The sequence below is a fragment of the Babylonia areolata genome, chromosome 25, assembly GCF_041734735.1.
Source record: "Babylonia areolata isolate BAREFJ2019XMU chromosome 25, ASM4173473v1, whole genome shotgun sequence".
Taxonomy (NCBI): Eukaryota; Metazoa; Mollusca; class Gastropoda; order Neogastropoda; family Buccinidae; genus Babylonia; species Babylonia areolata.
This window is the reverse complement of record NC_134900.1, coordinates 11,560,043-11,577,655: the sequence shown is the minus strand read 5'-3', so window position 1 is coordinate 11,577,655 and position 17,613 is coordinate 11,560,043. Positions and strand designations below refer to the sequence as shown.

The following is a 17,613-nucleotide window of genomic DNA, read 5'->3' as shown; positions in this document are numbered from 1 at the left end:
GCAAAGTTTAGTATGTACAACTGATGATGACCCACACGGAGCGATGAACAGGTCTTCAAGACCTAAAACATCGTACAGTTCAAGTTCAAGTTCAAGTTTATACATTGTAAAGAAAAATGTATCGATACCACACGCATTCCTTATAGAAACAGTATACCACAGTTCAATTCATGGAAATCCTATGTATTCCGTCTATCACGAATCAGCCATAACGTCTTGCAACACAAATTCACGGTAAAAAAAAAACAATAATTCCCCGAAATGGCGTCATACTGTAATGATCAATCCAGGGAAAAAATCTGTCAAAATGAATGCATTCATTCCTAGCACGTTAAAATAACCGGGGGAAAATTCCAAAATAACCCAGTTCGAGACAATACTCTGCCTAGCATACTCGAAATATTTATATTCATTTTGGAAAATAAGTAATGGTTATACAAAACAATTGTGTTCTCGGAATTAGTTTAATTAAACAAAACACTCTGTTCTCGAAATATGTAAATTCTGCCTGACAAGGCATTAAGAAAGCACCACATTCACAATTATGTCATACAATATATATATATATATATATATATATATATATATATATATATATATATATATATATCGTTACGCAAACATCAAGAGCCCGGGGTATTTTCATACAAGCTACTTAATTACGAATATTAACGTACTTGAATTGACCCGATGCAACCGGATAATAATTCACTCCGAAAATCGTATTTAAAAAAAAAAAAAAAAAAAAAAAAAGCAAATGCATCAATTCTCTGTTATTGTGTATGCTCAAGAGAGTATAATTACACATCAAGGTAAACAGACGGCTTTTTGAAACCAAGCAACCATATTATTATTTGTTTTCATAAGGAGACACGGATGGCATGACAAACAAACCTGAAACATAAATGAAGCTCCCTTCTTCTGGAGGGGACGTAGAGAGAGGGGGGGGGGGAGGGGGGAGAGCGGGAGAGTTGTATAGGACAGAGAGAGAGAGAGGGAGAGAGAGGGTGAGTTGTATATGACGTAGAGAGAGAGGGAGCGTTGTATAGGACAGAGAGAGAGAGAGGGAGAGAGAGGGAGAGGGGGGAGAGTTGTATAGGACACAGAGAAAGAGGGAGAGAGAGGGGGAGAGTTGTATAGGACGTAGAGAGAGAGAGAGAAGGGGGAGAGGGAGAGTTGTATAGGACGTAGAGAGAGAGAGGAGGAGAGAGATGGACAGAGAGAGAGACAGAGTTGTATAGGACGTAGAGAGGGGGGGGAGTTGTATAGGACAGAGAGAGAGGGGGAGAGAGAAGGGGGGGGAGACAGAAGGGGGGGAGAGAGAGAGGGGGGAGTTGTATAGGACGTAGAGAGAGAGGGGGAGAGAGAGGGAGAGAAAGGGAGGGAGGGAGAGCTGTATATGACGTAGAGAGAGAGAGAAAAGGGGGGAGAGGAGAGTTGTATAAGACGTAGAGAGAGAGGGGGGAGGGAGGGAGAGCTGTATAGGACACAGAGAGAGGGGGTGAGAGAGGGAGAGAGAGGGAGGGAGGGAGAGCTGTATATGACGTAGAGGGGGTGAGAGAGAGAGGAGAGAGGGAGAGATGTATAGGACGTGGAGAGAGAAAGAGAGGAGAGACAGAGGGAGAGAGGGAGATATGTATAGGACGTAAAGAGAGAGAGAGCAGAAAGAGAGAGGGGGGGGAGATGTATAGGACGTAGAGAGAGGAGAGAGAGGGGGGGGGTATGTATAGGACGTAGAGAGAGAGGAGAGAGAGAGGGGGGGAGAGATGTATAGGACGTAGAGAGAGAGACTGGAGAGAGAGAGAGGAAGAGATGTATAGGACGTAGAGAGAGAGAAGGGGGGAGAGGGAGAGTTGTATAGGACGTAGAGAGAGAGGGGTGGAGTTGTATGTGTGTGCATGTGATGTGTGTGTGTGTGTATGCGAGCGCGCATACGTGTTCATGCCTGTTTGTTTTACTGCATGCCCTACTACTACTACTACTACTACTACTACTACTTTCTGCTGCCTCAGTGCGCGTGCAGCAGCGTTTGCGCACTCGCTCAGTCGTGCTTGTCTTGTGTCTGTTTATTCTCATCAGATCTCGGCTTTATCTCTGTTTTGGCAGACTCTTTAATCTGTATCGCAGGCTCATTAGGCAAAGCATGTGCCGGCGAGATAGCCTGGTCGTGTTCGGCGACATTTACATGCACGTGAATCAGCCCCTCCCCCGCCCCCCCCCCCCCCCCCCCCCGCCCCCCTTACCCCCAAATCCCCATCCCCTGCCCCCAAATCCCTCTCCCCCTGACCCCCCCCCCTCCTGCCTCCCATGATACCAGATAACTGACGTTGCTTGTTGACTTTAGGGGCATGGGGGTAATAAGGAGAAGAGGCGGGCTGAAGCCGTATATATATATTAATACAAGATTTGTGTCTCGTGTCTCTCTACCTGCCTGTCGATGTGTGTCTGCGTGGGTGCATAGGACACAGCTAAGAACTCATGTATATATTTTTATTTTGGTAGATAGGTAGGTAGGTACTCATGCATGTCTGTCTGTCTGAGTACGTACGTGTGTGTGTATGTATGTATGTATTGATTGACTGCCATCGATACTTATATAGCGCCTATCCTCGGTCGGAGACCCAAGTTCTAAGCGCTTTACAAACATGCGGTCATTTGCACAACAGGCTGCCTACCTGGGTAGAGCCGACTGGGCGCTCATCATTCGTTTCCTGTGTCATTCAATCAGATTTCAGGCACGCACACATATATACACTCAGACAGACATGTGACATTTTACGTGTATGACCGTTTTGTTTATTTACCCTGCCATGTAGGCAGCCATACTCCGTTTTTTTTGGGGGGGTACATGCAGGGTATGTTCTTGTTTACATAACCCACCAAAGGCTGACACGGATTACTGGATCTTTAACGTGCGTAGTTGATCTTCTGCGTGCGTATACATACGAAAGGCGTTCAGGCACTAGTAGGTCTGCACACATGTTGACATGCATGTATGTATGTATGCATGTGTGTACGCTTGCATGTCTGTCTGTCTGTCTGTGTGGGTGCATACGACACAGCACTGAAATTGTGAAAACACGAATTTGCGTTATTTGAACTGGGAAAGACAGACAGACAGACAGATAGACAGACAGACAGAGAGAGACAGAGACAGAGAGAGAGAGATAAATAGGATATACCTGATGCAGCAGAAGCAGCAACAACAAAAGCAACAATAGTTACACTGAAAAACATCAAAAGCAGCAGCGATGGTGGTATTATCAACAGAACTACTACTGCTGATGCTGCTTCTACTACTACTACTACTACTACTACTGCCGGCACTACTGCTACTGCCAGTACTACAGGCACTACTACTCCTATTGTCATTATCACTATAATCGCCAATATCACTGTCATCAACGGTCCCTCAGACAAGGCCTCCAATCAACATCAACAACAACAACAACAAAAGGATCGATCTCTCTCTGTGTCTCTCTCATCCTCTCAGTACAGCTTGCACACTGGAACCGAGCACTGGCGGTAACTGAGTACAGGATTATACCAGACAAGGTAGGCATGCTCCGCTGCACCCACAAATACTGTGATGAGGCCTGTGTGCCATCGTGACATCGTCAGCTTCTCATCACGGACCTTGTAGAGAGATCTTTCTATCAACCCACCAGAGGTGTTGGTGCGACGGAGACGGCGCCATTGTGTCTGCTGACCCTGGAGCGTCTAGACGCCGGGGGGGGGGGGGGGGGGGGGGGGCTGTAGTGGTTGTATTGGTGGTGGTGGTGGTGGTGGAGATCAAAGGTGCCTTCAGTTATCATCACTGAACTACTACGTGGTGCTCGAGAACCAACTAGCAAAAGACGTCCAGACATTCTCTCTCTCTCTCTCTCTCTCTCTCTCTCTACTTTTTGTGTTCGTATGTTGTTTGCATATTAACAATATTCATAACATTATATAAGGTAGCAAACCATCTTTACTTTTGTTTAACCCCTTCGACTGAATGGGGCGATGGCCTTATATTGAATGAATCGTTCGCTCTCTCTCTCTCTCTCTCTCTCTCTCTCTCTCTGTGTGTGTGTGTGTGTGTGTGTGTGTGTGTGTGTGTGTGTGTGTGTGTGTGTGTGTGTGTTACTCTGTCTGTCCTTTCTCTCTTTTCTACTCTTTGTTTGCTGTTCATATATTGGCGCTGTTCTTTATAATGGATGTTAACACGGAAGCCCCCCCCCCCCCTTACCCCTGTTGTCACGGGCAGAAAGGCCTAAACAATAAACCATTCAGACTTCAGACTTCAGACTTCTCTTTCTCTCTCTCTGTTTTGTTGTTGCATTTCTTTTTCTTTCTTAACAAACCATCCGTATGTTCAGTTTCAGTCACCACTTCGTCAAGGAGCATTCAGCGATCGCTACTCTGTGTGAGTGTGTGTGTGTGTGTGTGTGTGTGTGTGTGCTTTAGAGAGAGAGAGAGAGAGAGGAGGGAGAGAATATGTCGTTACCAATGACTTGTTAGGGAAGATACTAGTCAGCCACAACCAAACGTTAAGGCAGACACTAGTCAGCCACAACCAGACGTTAGGGCAGACACTAGTCAGCCACAAACCAGACGTTACAGCAGACACTAGTCAGCCACAACCAGACGTTAGGGCAGACACTAGTCAGCCACAAACCAGACGTTAGGGCAGACACTAGTCAGCCACAACCAGACGTTAGGGCAGACACTAGTCAGCCACAACCAGACGTTAGGGCAGACACTAGTCCAACCAGACGTTAGGGCAGACACTAGTCAGCCACAACCAGACGTTAGGGCAGACACTAGTCAGCCACAACCAGACGTTAGGGCAGACACTAGTCATCCACAACCAGACGTTAGGGCAGACACTAGTCATCCACAAACAGACGTTAGGGCAGACACTAGTCAGCCAAACCAGACGTCATGGAAGACACTAGTCATCCACAACCAGACGTCAAGGCAGACACTAGTCAACCACAACCAAACGTGCAGACACACTAGTCAACCACAACCAAACGTGAGGGAAGATACTGAGCTGCTTGGTAAGAGATTGATCACTTTTCCTCCCTACACCGCTGGATAAACGTGGACGGTGGCTGTCCGCAGACTTCAGCAACTCCGTCTGTCCATCTCGGCATTTATTTCGCCAGCAATATATTGCCATGCATATTATGTACATATTCTTGACACGTCAAAAGATCGGTTTTGTTCCCAATCTGCCTAACAGGGAGGGCACCCGTGGTGCTATCGGTTAGGCTTTGGACTTTTGATCAAGTGTTCACCAGTGATCATTTCAGTTCGAGTCTCCGTTCCTTTTGATCCAGTGTTCACCAGTGATAATTTCAGTTCGAGTCTCCGTTCCTTTTGATCCAGTGTTCACCAGTGATCATTTCAGTTCGAGTCTCCGTTCCTTTTGATTCAGTGTTCACCAGTGATCATTTCAGTTCGAGTCTCCGTTCCTTTTGATTCAGTGTTCACCAGTGATCATTTCAGTTCGAGTCTCCGTTCCTTTTGATTCAGTGTTCACCAGTGATCATTTCAGTTCGAGTCTCCGTTCCTTTTGATCCAGTGTTCACCAGTGATCATTTCAGTTCGAGTCTCCGTTTCTTTTGATTCAGTGTTCACCAGTGATCATTTAAGTTCGAGTCTCCGTTCCTTTTGATTCAGTGTTCACCAGTGATCATTTCAGTTCGAGTCTCCGTTCCTTTTGATTCAGTGTTCACCAGTGATCATTTCAGTTCGAGTCTCCGTTCCTTTTGATTCAGTGTTCACCAGTGATCATTTCAGTTCGAGTCTCCGTTCCTTTTGATTCACTGTTCACCAGTGATCATTTAAGTTTGAGTCTCCGTTCCTTTTGATTCAGTGTTCACCAGTGATCATTTCAGTTCGAGTCTCCGTTCCTTTTGATCCAGTGTTCACCAGTGATCATTCCAGTTCGAGTCTCCGTTCCTTTTGATCCAGTGTTCACCAGTGATCATTTCAGTTCGAGTCTCCGTTCCTTTTGATTCAGTGTTCACCAGTGATCATTTCAGTTCGAGTCTCCGTTCCTTTTGATTCAGTGTTCACCAGTGATAATTTCAGTTCGAGTCTCCGTTCCTTTTGATTCAGTGTTCACCAGTGATCATTTCAGTTCGAGTCTCCGTTCCTTTTGATTCAGTGTTCACCAGTGATCATTTAAGTTTGAGTCTCCGTTCCTTTTGATTCAGTGTTCACCAGTGATCATTTCAGTTCGAGTCTCCGTTCCTTTTGATCCAGTGTTCACCAGTGATCATTCCAGTTCGAGTCTCCGTTCCTTTTGATTCAGTGTTCACCAGTGATCATTTCAGTTCGAGTCTCCGTTCCTTTTGATTCAGTGTTCACCAGTGATCATTTCAGTTCGAGTCTCCGTTCCTTTTGATTCAGTGTTCACCAGTGATCATTTCAGTTCGAGTCTCCGTTCCTTTTGATCCAGTGTTCACCAGTGATCATTTCAGTTCGAGTCTCCGTTCCTTTTGATTCAGTGTTCACCAGTGATCATTTCAGTTCGAGTCTCCGTTCCTTTTGATCCAGTGTTCACCAGTGATCATTTCAGTTCGAGTCTCCGTTCCTTTTGATTCAGTGTTCACCAGTGATCATTTCAGTTCGAGTCTCCGTTCCTTTTGATTCAGTGTTCACCAGTGATCATTTCAGATCGAGTCTCCGTTCCTTTTGATTCAGTGTTCACCAGTGATCATTTCAGTTCGAGTCTCCGTTCCTTTTGGTTCAGTGTTCACCAGTGATCATTTCAGTTCGAGTCTCCGTTCCTTTTGATCCAGTGTTCACCAGTGATCATTTCAGAGCGAGTCTCCGTTCCTTTTGATCCAGTGTTCACCAGTGATCATTTCAGTTCGAGTCTCCGTTTCTTTTGATTCAGTGTTCACCAGTGATCATTTAAGTTCGAGTCTCCGTTCCTTTTGATCCAGTGTTCACCAGTGATCATTTAAGTTCGAGTCTCCGTTCCTTTTGATCCAGTGTTCACCAGTGATCATTTAAGTTCGAGTCTCCGTTCCTTTTGATTCAGTGTTCACCAGTGATCATTTCAGTTCGAGTCTCCGTTCCTTTTGATCCAGTGTTCACCAGTGATCATTTCAGTTCGAGTCTCCATTCCTTTTGATCCAGTGTTCACCAGTGATCATTCCAGTTCGAGTCTCCGTTCCTTTTGATCCGGCATGGTTCTGTCCTTGGGGAAACTGAAGGTCTTTTTTCACTCCCATTTTCTACACTCCATCCAGGCCGTGTATTGAATAGGTTCCTAACTTCGGTTGGTGAGGAAGGTTTAACTCTCTCCATACGAACGGCGAAAGAGACGACGTTAACAGCGTTTCAGCCCAATTACCATCATCAAAATATTGCAAGCGGAAGGCTCTTATACTGAAGAGGTGAATGTTGACAAAGAATACCACAATTCTGACGACGGAAGCTAAAGGTTGGGTCATTGAGACACCCACTGGACATCCGAGGGGTCTGTGTAGAGGAGAAGAGAGGACTGGCCGTACTGAGTGAGTTAAACGGCCGGGCGGAAGGAGAGGACAGTTGTGACCCGCCTTCCTATCGATCGATGCCGCCGAGCCCTGGACGTACAGTGGACGTCAATTCCCTGCCCCGACATGCTATGGGACCTTTAACCTTTAAACACACACACACACACACACACACACACACACACACATATGGATGTACAGGGGAATGGACTCTCCTACATATCCATGTTTTAACCAACCTACCAGTCGACTGACTCAGTGAACCACCCAAACAGCGATGGTCCGATCCCTGCTCTCTGCTGTGAACGCCGTTCTGGGTGAACACCCTGACACAAAGTTTAGGCTTTTTTTCTTTTTCTTTCTTTCTTTCTTTCTTTTCTTTCTTTCTTTCATTTTTTTTCCACGCGACCTTACAGTAATGCCGTTTAAGTGGTGACAGCTTACGCCCAAGAAAAAAAAGCGTCGGCCGAATCAAGAACGATGTATAATAACGTCAGCGCTTTTTTCTTCACTTGATGCGGGGAGGATACCACCACTATAGTGGGGTGGAATGCCTGGGGGAGACGTGTTTTACGCTGCATTGACGTTCAGACAATGGAGTGTATCAAAACATTGCTCGTGCAGGGGGTGTGGGGGTGGGGGGTGGTGGGGTAGTTCGGTTGCAGGGAAGTGTCATAACAGAACTGCATAATTAGCGTGATCAGTTGTACGCGCGCGCGCACACACCAAAACACACACGGCCTACACGCTTACGTGCGCACACACATGTACGTAGAGAGATAAACACAGAGAGTGATAGACACAGAGAGAGAGAGAGAGAGAGAAAGAGAGAGTGAGAAACAGACAGATAAAGATGAGCAACAGAAAGAAATGCTTACACATAGTTGTCGGCAAGACAGGACTGACATTGCCTACTTGTATCACTCTAGGCTCCCCCCCCCCCACACACACACACACCCCACAGGCCCCCCGTCCCCCCACACCCACCCCTCCAACCTCCCATTCCCTAAAAAAAACGAAACATTCCACGCGTGATTACTGGCGTGTGCACGCGCCGGCATGTTTATGCGTGTATGCCTTTTTCAGTGTGTGTGTGTGTGTGTGTGCGTGCGTGCGTGCGTGCGTGCGTGTGTGCGTGCGTGCGTGCGTGCGTGTCAGTGTGTGTGTGTGCGCCTGTCCTAAAGTTTACCTAACTCTTCTTTAAGAGAGAAGGAAACAGCGCAAGTGACACAGGACAGAGACGAAAGCGGCCAGAGCTTGAGTCATTTCCTCTCTGGTTGGGAAAATTCGGAGATGAGACAGACACTGCCACTAAGGAGGAAATCTGACGTCATCAGTAGACAGCATCAGGCGGCGTTGCTGGCACTGACATTCTGTTCAACGTTTCTTGAGAGAGAGAGACAGACAGACAGACAAACAGACACAGAGAGAGAGAGAGAGAGAGAGAGAGAAAAGAACATGGCTGACGTGTGATTCCTGTAGAGTTTTTAATAGATTAATAATTAAAACATCGAAACCAACAAAACGCGGGAAGGGATATGGGCGGGAGCTGGAGATGTTACCAGCATCTTTTCTCATACACACACACACACACACACACACACACACACAGAGACACACACACACTATATACATATATATATATATATATATATATATATGTATATATATATATATATATATAGTGTGTGTGTGTGTGTGTGTGTGTGTGTGTGTGTGTGTGTGTGTGTGTGTGTGTTGTCGGATTAGCGTTTCACTCAGTCACGGTTCTAAATATCTATGAATATACAATACACACCAGGCACATTTAGAGAGAAAAAATTCACAAGCGAAACTATACTGATCAAAATAATGAACTCCCATAAACGCACGCCGCCACTGACGCCAAATTTGACATACCCAACCGATAAAGTAAACTTTATTTTTTCTCTCGAACGAAAGTGTTTGGAATTCAAAGCAAAATCCTCCCCCTCCCCACGCCCCTCTCCCCCCCCCCGGCCCCCCCACTCCCCCACCCCCCCCCACCCCCACCCCACCCACTGCCCTCCCGCCCCCTCCTACCCCCGCCCTGTCCCATTAAAGTAAAGTGAGTACAAAGTAAAACTATTCACATCGTAAAAAAAATTTTTTTTTTTTTTTAAATTTAAACAACCTTCCAGCACACCATTAAGAACAAACAGGCTTAAAAGCATCCTTTAACTGCGATTGTACACGTTCCAAAACGTGAAAGCCGACAATCACGTATCCAAATAAGAAATTTGCAGGCAAAGAGAGACATACAGCGACAGACAGAGCAAGAGACAGAGACAGAGAAAGGCTGAGAGAAAGATGTATCCAACACCTAAAGTGCTTGTGCTCTCTGAGAATCGATTTTAAGCAGCGTAAAATCAATGGCAGAGTGGAAATAAAAAGCCATCAGACCTACAATCGAAAGCTCGGTCAAATTAAAACTAGTTTTCATCAGAAGCATGTAAAAAAAAAAATAATAAAAAAATCCAAGACCACAACCTGAAAAAACACAGTGGTAGTTCTACTTTTCACGAGCAAAAGTTATGTAGGACTTTGTTTTTGTTTGTTTCTTGGTGGGTTTTTTGGGGAGTGTTTTTTTTTGTTTGTTTGTTTGTTGTTTTTCGTTTTGATGGCACAGAAATGCTGCCTCAAGTCTCACCCCGGTCAGTGTTCGGTCACATTTAAAACCGTTTTCAAGCCAGAACTCTCAGAATAAATACTCTTATAACAAATAAGCAAAGTAGCAGAGAGAGAGAGAGGAGAGAGAGAGAGATTTACATTGGGAAACGAAACACCACAAGAAGTCAACAGCACATGAATTAAAACATCAGTGATCAGAATGAAGACACTGTATCCGAGACAATTCAAATCAGACTCGATGGATGGAAAATCAAACACAGAAGAATCAGAAGAAGAGTAAATACACTTAAAAGCGAGCTCAGAATCACGCTATTCGCGGTTTTCAGTTTACTGCTCAATGTGAATCAAGAATACCGTTTTTTTTTTTCTTTTTCTACAATCAAAACAACAGTCTGAATCAAAAGATTCACAACCACAAGTAAAGAACAATAGTCTTCAGTCCTATGCGGTTCAGATTCGAATACCCCACGATCAAACACTCGGAACTTGCATAATTTAAGTTAAAAGCTGGCTCAGACAACGAACAATTACCGACTGCTAACAGCCTGGATCACTCTCCAAACAAAAATATGACAACAATAAAAGAAAGAAAGGAAAGACTGTAACGAGAGTATCCCATATTAAAACCAGTATCAGACTATAAAAAAAAAACAAGAGAGGCAAGGCCTTCAAGACTCACTTGTGACTGAGAGTAAAACACACAAGCTTTTTATGTATTGAGTATAATTTCAAAATGTAATGTTTAAGGTGAGAAAGATCAGTTTAAAGCGAATTAAGTCCCCTATCATTAATTACAGAGTAATTTCCCTTTTTTACTATCTGCACCAAAACGTTTGCAAAATAAATAAAATTTCCATGCTTAGCAAAAGAAGTTCCTGTTTGAACAAAAAATGATAGTAATGACTGCTCTTGTTGTTGGGTCAGAATATCAGATCAAAGTGCCAAGTTTAGAGAATACAAAAAATATAAATATAACAGTAAATGCAGTTTGCATACAATTAGGCTTCAATTTTTATTTTTTTTTTCCCATCCCAGAGGTGCAATATTGTTTTAAACAAGATGACTGGAAAGAACTGAATTTTTCCTATTTTTAGGCCTAATTTGTTGTCAACTGACAAAGTATTTGCAGAGAAAATGCCAATGTTAAAGTTTACCACGGACACACAGACACACACACACACACACACACACACACAGACAACCGAACACCGGGTTAAAACATAGACTCACTTTGTTCACACAAGTGAGTCAAAAAAGCAACAAAATAATAACGAAATCATGAAGTAAAAAAAAAAAAAAAAAAAAGGCAACATTAGATGCCTTGATTAAAAGCTGATCAGACTGCGTCAAAATATTTCTTCGGTGGACAACAACAAAAAGTACTTACAATTAAAAGCTGGATCAGACTTTCAACACAGCATGATTATGACGGATTACGGCAGGAATATTCATCAAAAAGGGAAAAAAAAAAAACATGGATCAGACTCAATCGCAACTGAAAATCAAGATCACACAACACACAACCAACCATTCAGTCAAAACCAGGTTACCCCTCAATTAAAAAAGAAAACAAAAACTGACACAATCAACAACCAATCAGTCACAACCACACTACTCAAAATCAAACACTACATCACACGGTCAAACTCCCAGTCACAATTTAGTATATGTAAAGCAGTGCGTTTATTAAGACGCTCTGTCTGTACAAAGCACTCAAGAGGCGAAGTGTATTTCACTGTATATAACACAATCAAGACTAACGTGAAAGTGCGACTCTACTGTACGTATATATGTATTCCCCTTCTAACAGACTGTGGCCTGTATGAATGCAGCCAAGTCAGCCTTGGCTCTCCAAGACTTGGCTCACCTGAACAAACCAACCAACCCAGTCCAAGTCCCAGTGAAGAACCACAGAGTGGGGTACTCACAGTTAAAGGCGTACTCGGAAGGTTCCGTGTCATCCACCGCCAGCAGCACGATGGCCCGGAATCCAGACATGTCCGTGCGGCCCTCCGAGCAACTCGACAGGGACACGTTGCCCAAAGACAACCGCTCACCACTCGCGTTGGGCGCCTTCAGAGACATCGTCACTCTACCCCGGGTGGGTGGGGCACGAAGACACCGCCGCTCACTGAACAACTGTTGAAAGGGTAGAAAATCCACCCCGGCGCTTCAAATAAAAAAAAAGTATGAGTTAGATTCTTCGTCGTGTTGAAGAAACGTCCAAGAAACGGGGGAAACGTTCCGTTGCTTTGTTGGTTCAGAACAACGACGTCTTTCTGACCGGGTGTATACCCTTCACTAAAAACACGAAAAGAAGTGAAGACGTGAATCCCCCCCCAAAAAAAAACACACGAGGTTAAAACAAATCCCTGCTGACGAACTCTCCAGGAGACGCTCAAGGAACAGTGGTTCTGAAAGCAACGACGAGTCTATTCTATTCTGTTCGTCCGCACCGATTTACGGGGGAAAAACTCCGGAAACAGGTCTGAATTTATCTATTTATTCCTGAGGAAACGGTAAAATCCGTGTCAATCAACACCACCCGCTTGTGTGGAAGTGAGCTGCCCGGGACGCGGACTGGGAGCGAGAGAGACACTCCAGAGACAGTGAACACCACCACCAGTGTCAATTGATTCTAAGCGATCCTCAGTGTCTCATAGAAGGGGCTTCCTGTCCCGCTTCAGCCTCTGTGACACTGAACTACCGGTAGCACTGAGCTTCGTCCCGGAAGGTTGTTTCGAAGTTGCTGTATTGTAATCTGTATTGCAGAGATACAAACCTAAGTCAGTCAGAGTTTCCTTCCTTTCCTGTCTCGTGATTTTTAGTTATATGTTACTGCCCCAAGTTTGTTGAATTCCGTGGCTCCTTTTTGTGCTTGCTTTTTTTGTTTCAGTTTCTACACTATGAATTCTACAAGACCGTTGAGTCGCATTAATCCTCGGGTTGTTGGGTTTTTTTCCCCCTCAGTAGTTGTTTCACATCTTCAATTCTACAAATGTTGTTTCTTGGGAAGTACCACACAGCAGTTCTGCTGCTGATTATACACGGACACAAAATTACTTCTAATACTGGTTCAGTTCTATGTTGGAACGATCAGTTCTTCAGGTCTGTTGCCAACCAACCCCTTTCACGAGGACACAGTTTAGCACTGCCTGAAGACAGCACCGTGCAATGAAGAAGAAGACCCGGTCTCACACACACACACACCGAGGAAATGTCCAAGATGACGACTGATATCAGTATCCCAAACACGTGCCTCGTGTTTCCAGACCACCTAACACCCCACTGCAGAAAGTGAGCCGTAGGAGGGGTGTGGGGGTGGGGAGGGGGCTTTCTGTCGTCGTCAGCGCTCAGTTCTCACAGCAACTCGCGTGCGTGGGAGGAGGAGGAGGAGGGAGGTAGAGGAGGAACCACTGATCAGTTTCAACCTTGAGAAGGGGAAGAAAAAAAACAAAAAAAAAAACTGACCAGAGTGTTCCTTAACTTTCAAAACTTGCCACCACCACTTTTTGGTGCCGTGCACAAGGGACGGAAGAGGAGTGATAACGAAGTCACCATAAAACGCATCTCTCAAGGCGCGTGCCGTGACGTCTGACGCCAGTTACTGACGCGTCAGTCTCACCTGCCCCTCCACACTGGCGCGCTGGCATAACCGCGATGCGATACTTTTTGCAGTCCCTGTGTGTGTGTGTGAGGGGGGCAGGAGGATGGGGGAGGAAGTGGAAGCGCGTGCGAGCGAGTGTGCGTGTGTAATAGATATGAGGCGCCCAGGCCAGGTAAGCAAGTCTTGCCAGTCTACCTGGAAAAAAAAAAAGAAGAAACAAACAAAAATGGAAGAAGGAAAGAAAAAAAATTGGATCACGTCTTCAGTTTAGCCTGCACGTGCACAGTGGAGTGGTTCAGTCGGGATGCACGCTTCTCTCTCTCTCTCTCTCTCTCTCTCTCGAATAAATAAATTGTAAACTGCATCTATTTCTTTTGATGTCACGAAACCCGGTTTAGTAATCAGCGTGTTGCTGAAATTTCTATCACCGTTGGGTTTTGTTTTTTTTATGAGAAGCGTTGATAAGACCCTGTTATTTTTTTTTTTTTTTATCTGACGAGAAGTTGCAACACATCTCCCTGTCTCTGCACACTCGCCTTGTGTGTGTGTGTGTGTGTGCGCGCGCGCGCGCGCGCGCGTGCAATTTTCATGCCACAGGCTTGCAGCGTTGCCTCCCTCCTTACGTCTCCCTCTCAGACAACTGCCTGCCGTACATGGGACCTCGATGGTTGTAATCATCTTCCCCTCAGAAGGACTAGATCCCAGACCGTCACTACAGTGTCAGTTGGACTGTATACGAGGGGGCGTGGGGGGGGGGGATCCTGGCATCGCGTTGCATTAACAGACCAATAAGCTGACTGATCTTCTCAAAATTACCTTTCAGTTTCGCGGATTTAAAAAAAAAAAAAAAAGTCAGTCTTATGTAGGTCACTGGGTTTTTACACAATGTATAATGCTGCGCCTATACCTTCCTCTTGAATTTCCAGTTTGAACAAAGTAACTGGACATAGTGTTCTCGTGGGGGAAAAAAAAAAAAAAACACCGTATGGTTTGTAAACGGACGGGTTGTACTTCTTACAGAAATGTTGTACAGTTTCAGTTTCAGTAGCTCAAGGAGGCGTCACTGCGTTCGGACAAATCCATATACGCTACACCACATCTGCCAAGCAGATGCCTGACCAGCAGCGTAACCCAACGCGCTTAGTCAGGCCTTGAGAAAAAAAATTTTAATTTTTTTAATTAAAAAAAATAATAATAAATAAATAATAAATTATTTTTTATTTTTTTTAAGTGTACAGATAAAAGGAAGTGGGGCTCAGGCATTTAAATAAACAAAGGGTGGAAAAGATTGAACATAATCTTTTCTTTTTTTTCAGTCAGCAAACTAGATGATCACAAAACAAAGTTCACAACGGTCGTCAAAAGAAGGCAAGACGCTTAATAAGTTCCACGTAGAGGACACGACACATAATTATCATCGACAGTTTTTGCACTGAATGTTTGCTTTGCCACACCTGTAGGGTATACCAACTACGTTTTAGCGACGGAGGATCAATAAAAGAAAGATTACGGAACGTCGATATCACCGTTTCATTCCTCGACAACTGTAAATTTCCCAGTGTCTGAATACATTTTGTGTGTCTATATATATATATATATATATATATGATAGTCAGTCGTGTCCGACTATGACCATCAGAACAGCAGAGGAGGCAACTGCTGTTCCGATTATTTGGGCTAGAATTTGATTATAGTGGAGAGTGTCTTGCCCAAGATACATCCCCACTCTCTCAGACAAGAGGGTTTTAGGACAGTCGGCGTTGGGGTGCTTCCCAAAGGCCAACTTGCCCACAAGGCTGCAGCACTGAGAGCCAGCGCAATTTTGCCTCCAAGTTTGAGAGTCATAGTCCTTCACAAAAGACTAAGCCGTAAATGATTTCCCATTGACTGGAGAAACCATTGATAATACAGCTCTAATATAGTAATATTACCACTCGTCCATCTCTGTCTGTCTGTCTGTCTGTCTGTCTCTTTCTCTGTCTGTCTTTCTGTCTGTCTTCTAGTCCCATGATGTAGGTGAATTCTGGATATAAACAAGATCAATTTAGTCCACTGCGCATGTGAAATACACGACATACACTAAGTCTATAATTGATCACACTTCTCAGCGCGCGCACACGCACACTCACACACACACGCACGCACGCACTGACACGCACTGTGACACACACACCATCAAAGCCCATCCTATCCTATCATCCATGCAAACAATCTCTAGTTTCAAACTGCCTTTGTGGAATAAACCTCGATCTCAAATGTGGTCATATCTAAGAAGAAGAAGAAAAAAAGATAATAAAACGAATAAACCGAATAAATGAATGCACCAAGCAATCAACTCACAGTTCACTAAGTGCTGTTGACGAATGCACCACTACTTACTGGTCTCAGCGATTCTTGCCACGTTACTGTGATCACTTTGATCCTCTGTCCGCGAAGACCTCAGTCGAGTCCCAGTTTGACAGAGACGTATGTGCTGTGGTGTCCCTAACTGAAAAAGCTGTCCCTATATGACAGACACAACGATGCGAAAGAAATTGATTCCGTGAAGGCGCACGCTCGACAGTGTGTGTGTGTGTGTGTGTGTGTGTGTGTGTGTGTGTGTCTGGTTTGTTTGTTGTTGTTTTTTAATTATTATTATTTTTGTGTCTTTACTTTTTTTTAAAATCACACACTTAGACTGGTCGTAAATGTCAACCCAAAGGTGTCCTCTCCCTAGCCCTCATCCCATGTTACTGTTTTGGACACCGCGCGAGCACACACACACACACGCGCTCCCTCCTTTACTTCATCCCAAATCCCCACCCCACTTACTGACACGCATGTAGACACACACACACACGACCATCATTATAGTGCTTCATCCTCCCCCTCCCCCCCCCACCCCCCCGAGTTCTTTCCTCCCCCTCCTCTCCTTCATCTACCTCCTTCAAGTTTCGTTCTGACGCCACAACAGCTGTGCTTCGCTTTCACACTATTGCTGATGTGTGTGTGTGTGTGTGTGTGTGTGTGTGTGTGTTCTGCCTTCGGCATATCATAGTTACCTGTGTGTGTAGAGTGTGTGTGTGTGAGAGAGAGGGGGGGGGGGCGGTGAGGGAAGGGGTGTGTGTGTGTGAAAGAGAGTGAGTGTGTGCGTGTGCGTGGTGTGCGTGTAGAAGGTTTTGTGTGTGTATCTATGTATACACCAGGCAGTAAATTCCAACCCCTGAAATCTTGCAATCTACAGTTTGCTTTTTTCGTAGCATCTATGGGGCGTCTGTGTGGCAACAAGTTTGGGGTGGTGGGTGGGGTAGGGGGGGAGAGAGATGGGTAGTGTGAAGGCGGCAGGGGAACAGGTTCATATGTGTTTTGTGTGCCACCTGTTTTCGTTTTATGAAAGGAGCAAAAGGACTTGGAGACGTGATGTTTGAAACGTAATGTAAATACACTATATTCATTATTACCATTATCATCATCTCAGTATGTGTGCGCTCCTGCGTGTGTGTATGTGTGTGTTGCATTCGTGACTGCATGAATGTACACATATACACGATTTTCCTCCTCTATCCGAGCCGGCCAGGCTTTGCCATGTACATCTCTTCTCTCAATCGTTTGGGACAAACACACAAACCTATAGACATATACAAGACACTAAAATCAAACGTTTGAATCCGGGATAAACACAGACACAGACACACTCAAGATCGTTAATCACAGGGAATTATCAAAGTTGTGTCAACTTATAGTCACATACAAGAGGAGACCCTGCACTGCTGCAAAATGCTTTGACCCTTTGCTGATTGTGTATTCATCTTTTTTTTTTCTTTTTTTTTTTCAGTTTAAGGTCTATTCAAACGATTTTTGATCTGCAGTCTCCGT

At 44.8% G+C, this 17,613-nt stretch overlaps 1 protein-coding gene across 2 annotated transcripts in view; it reads right to left on the bottom strand.

Annotated features, from left to right (window-relative positions):
- Positions 1-13,862, bottom strand: part of LOC143299697 (putative universal stress protein SSP1056) — a 117,919-nt gene extending 104,057 nt beyond the window's left edge. Inside the window, exon 1 of one of the 2 annotated variants that reach the window (XM_076613062.1) lies at positions 12,080-13,862. In XM_076613062.1, coding sequence (XP_076469177.1) covers positions 12,080-12,236 — 157 coding nt within the window. In that variant the 5' untranslated portion in view covers positions 12,237-13,862. The remainder of the gene's footprint in view (positions 1-12,079) is intronic. The other variant, XM_076613060.1, reaches the window with a different exon arrangement.
- Between the last annotated feature and the right edge of the window lie 3,751 nt (positions 13,863-17,613).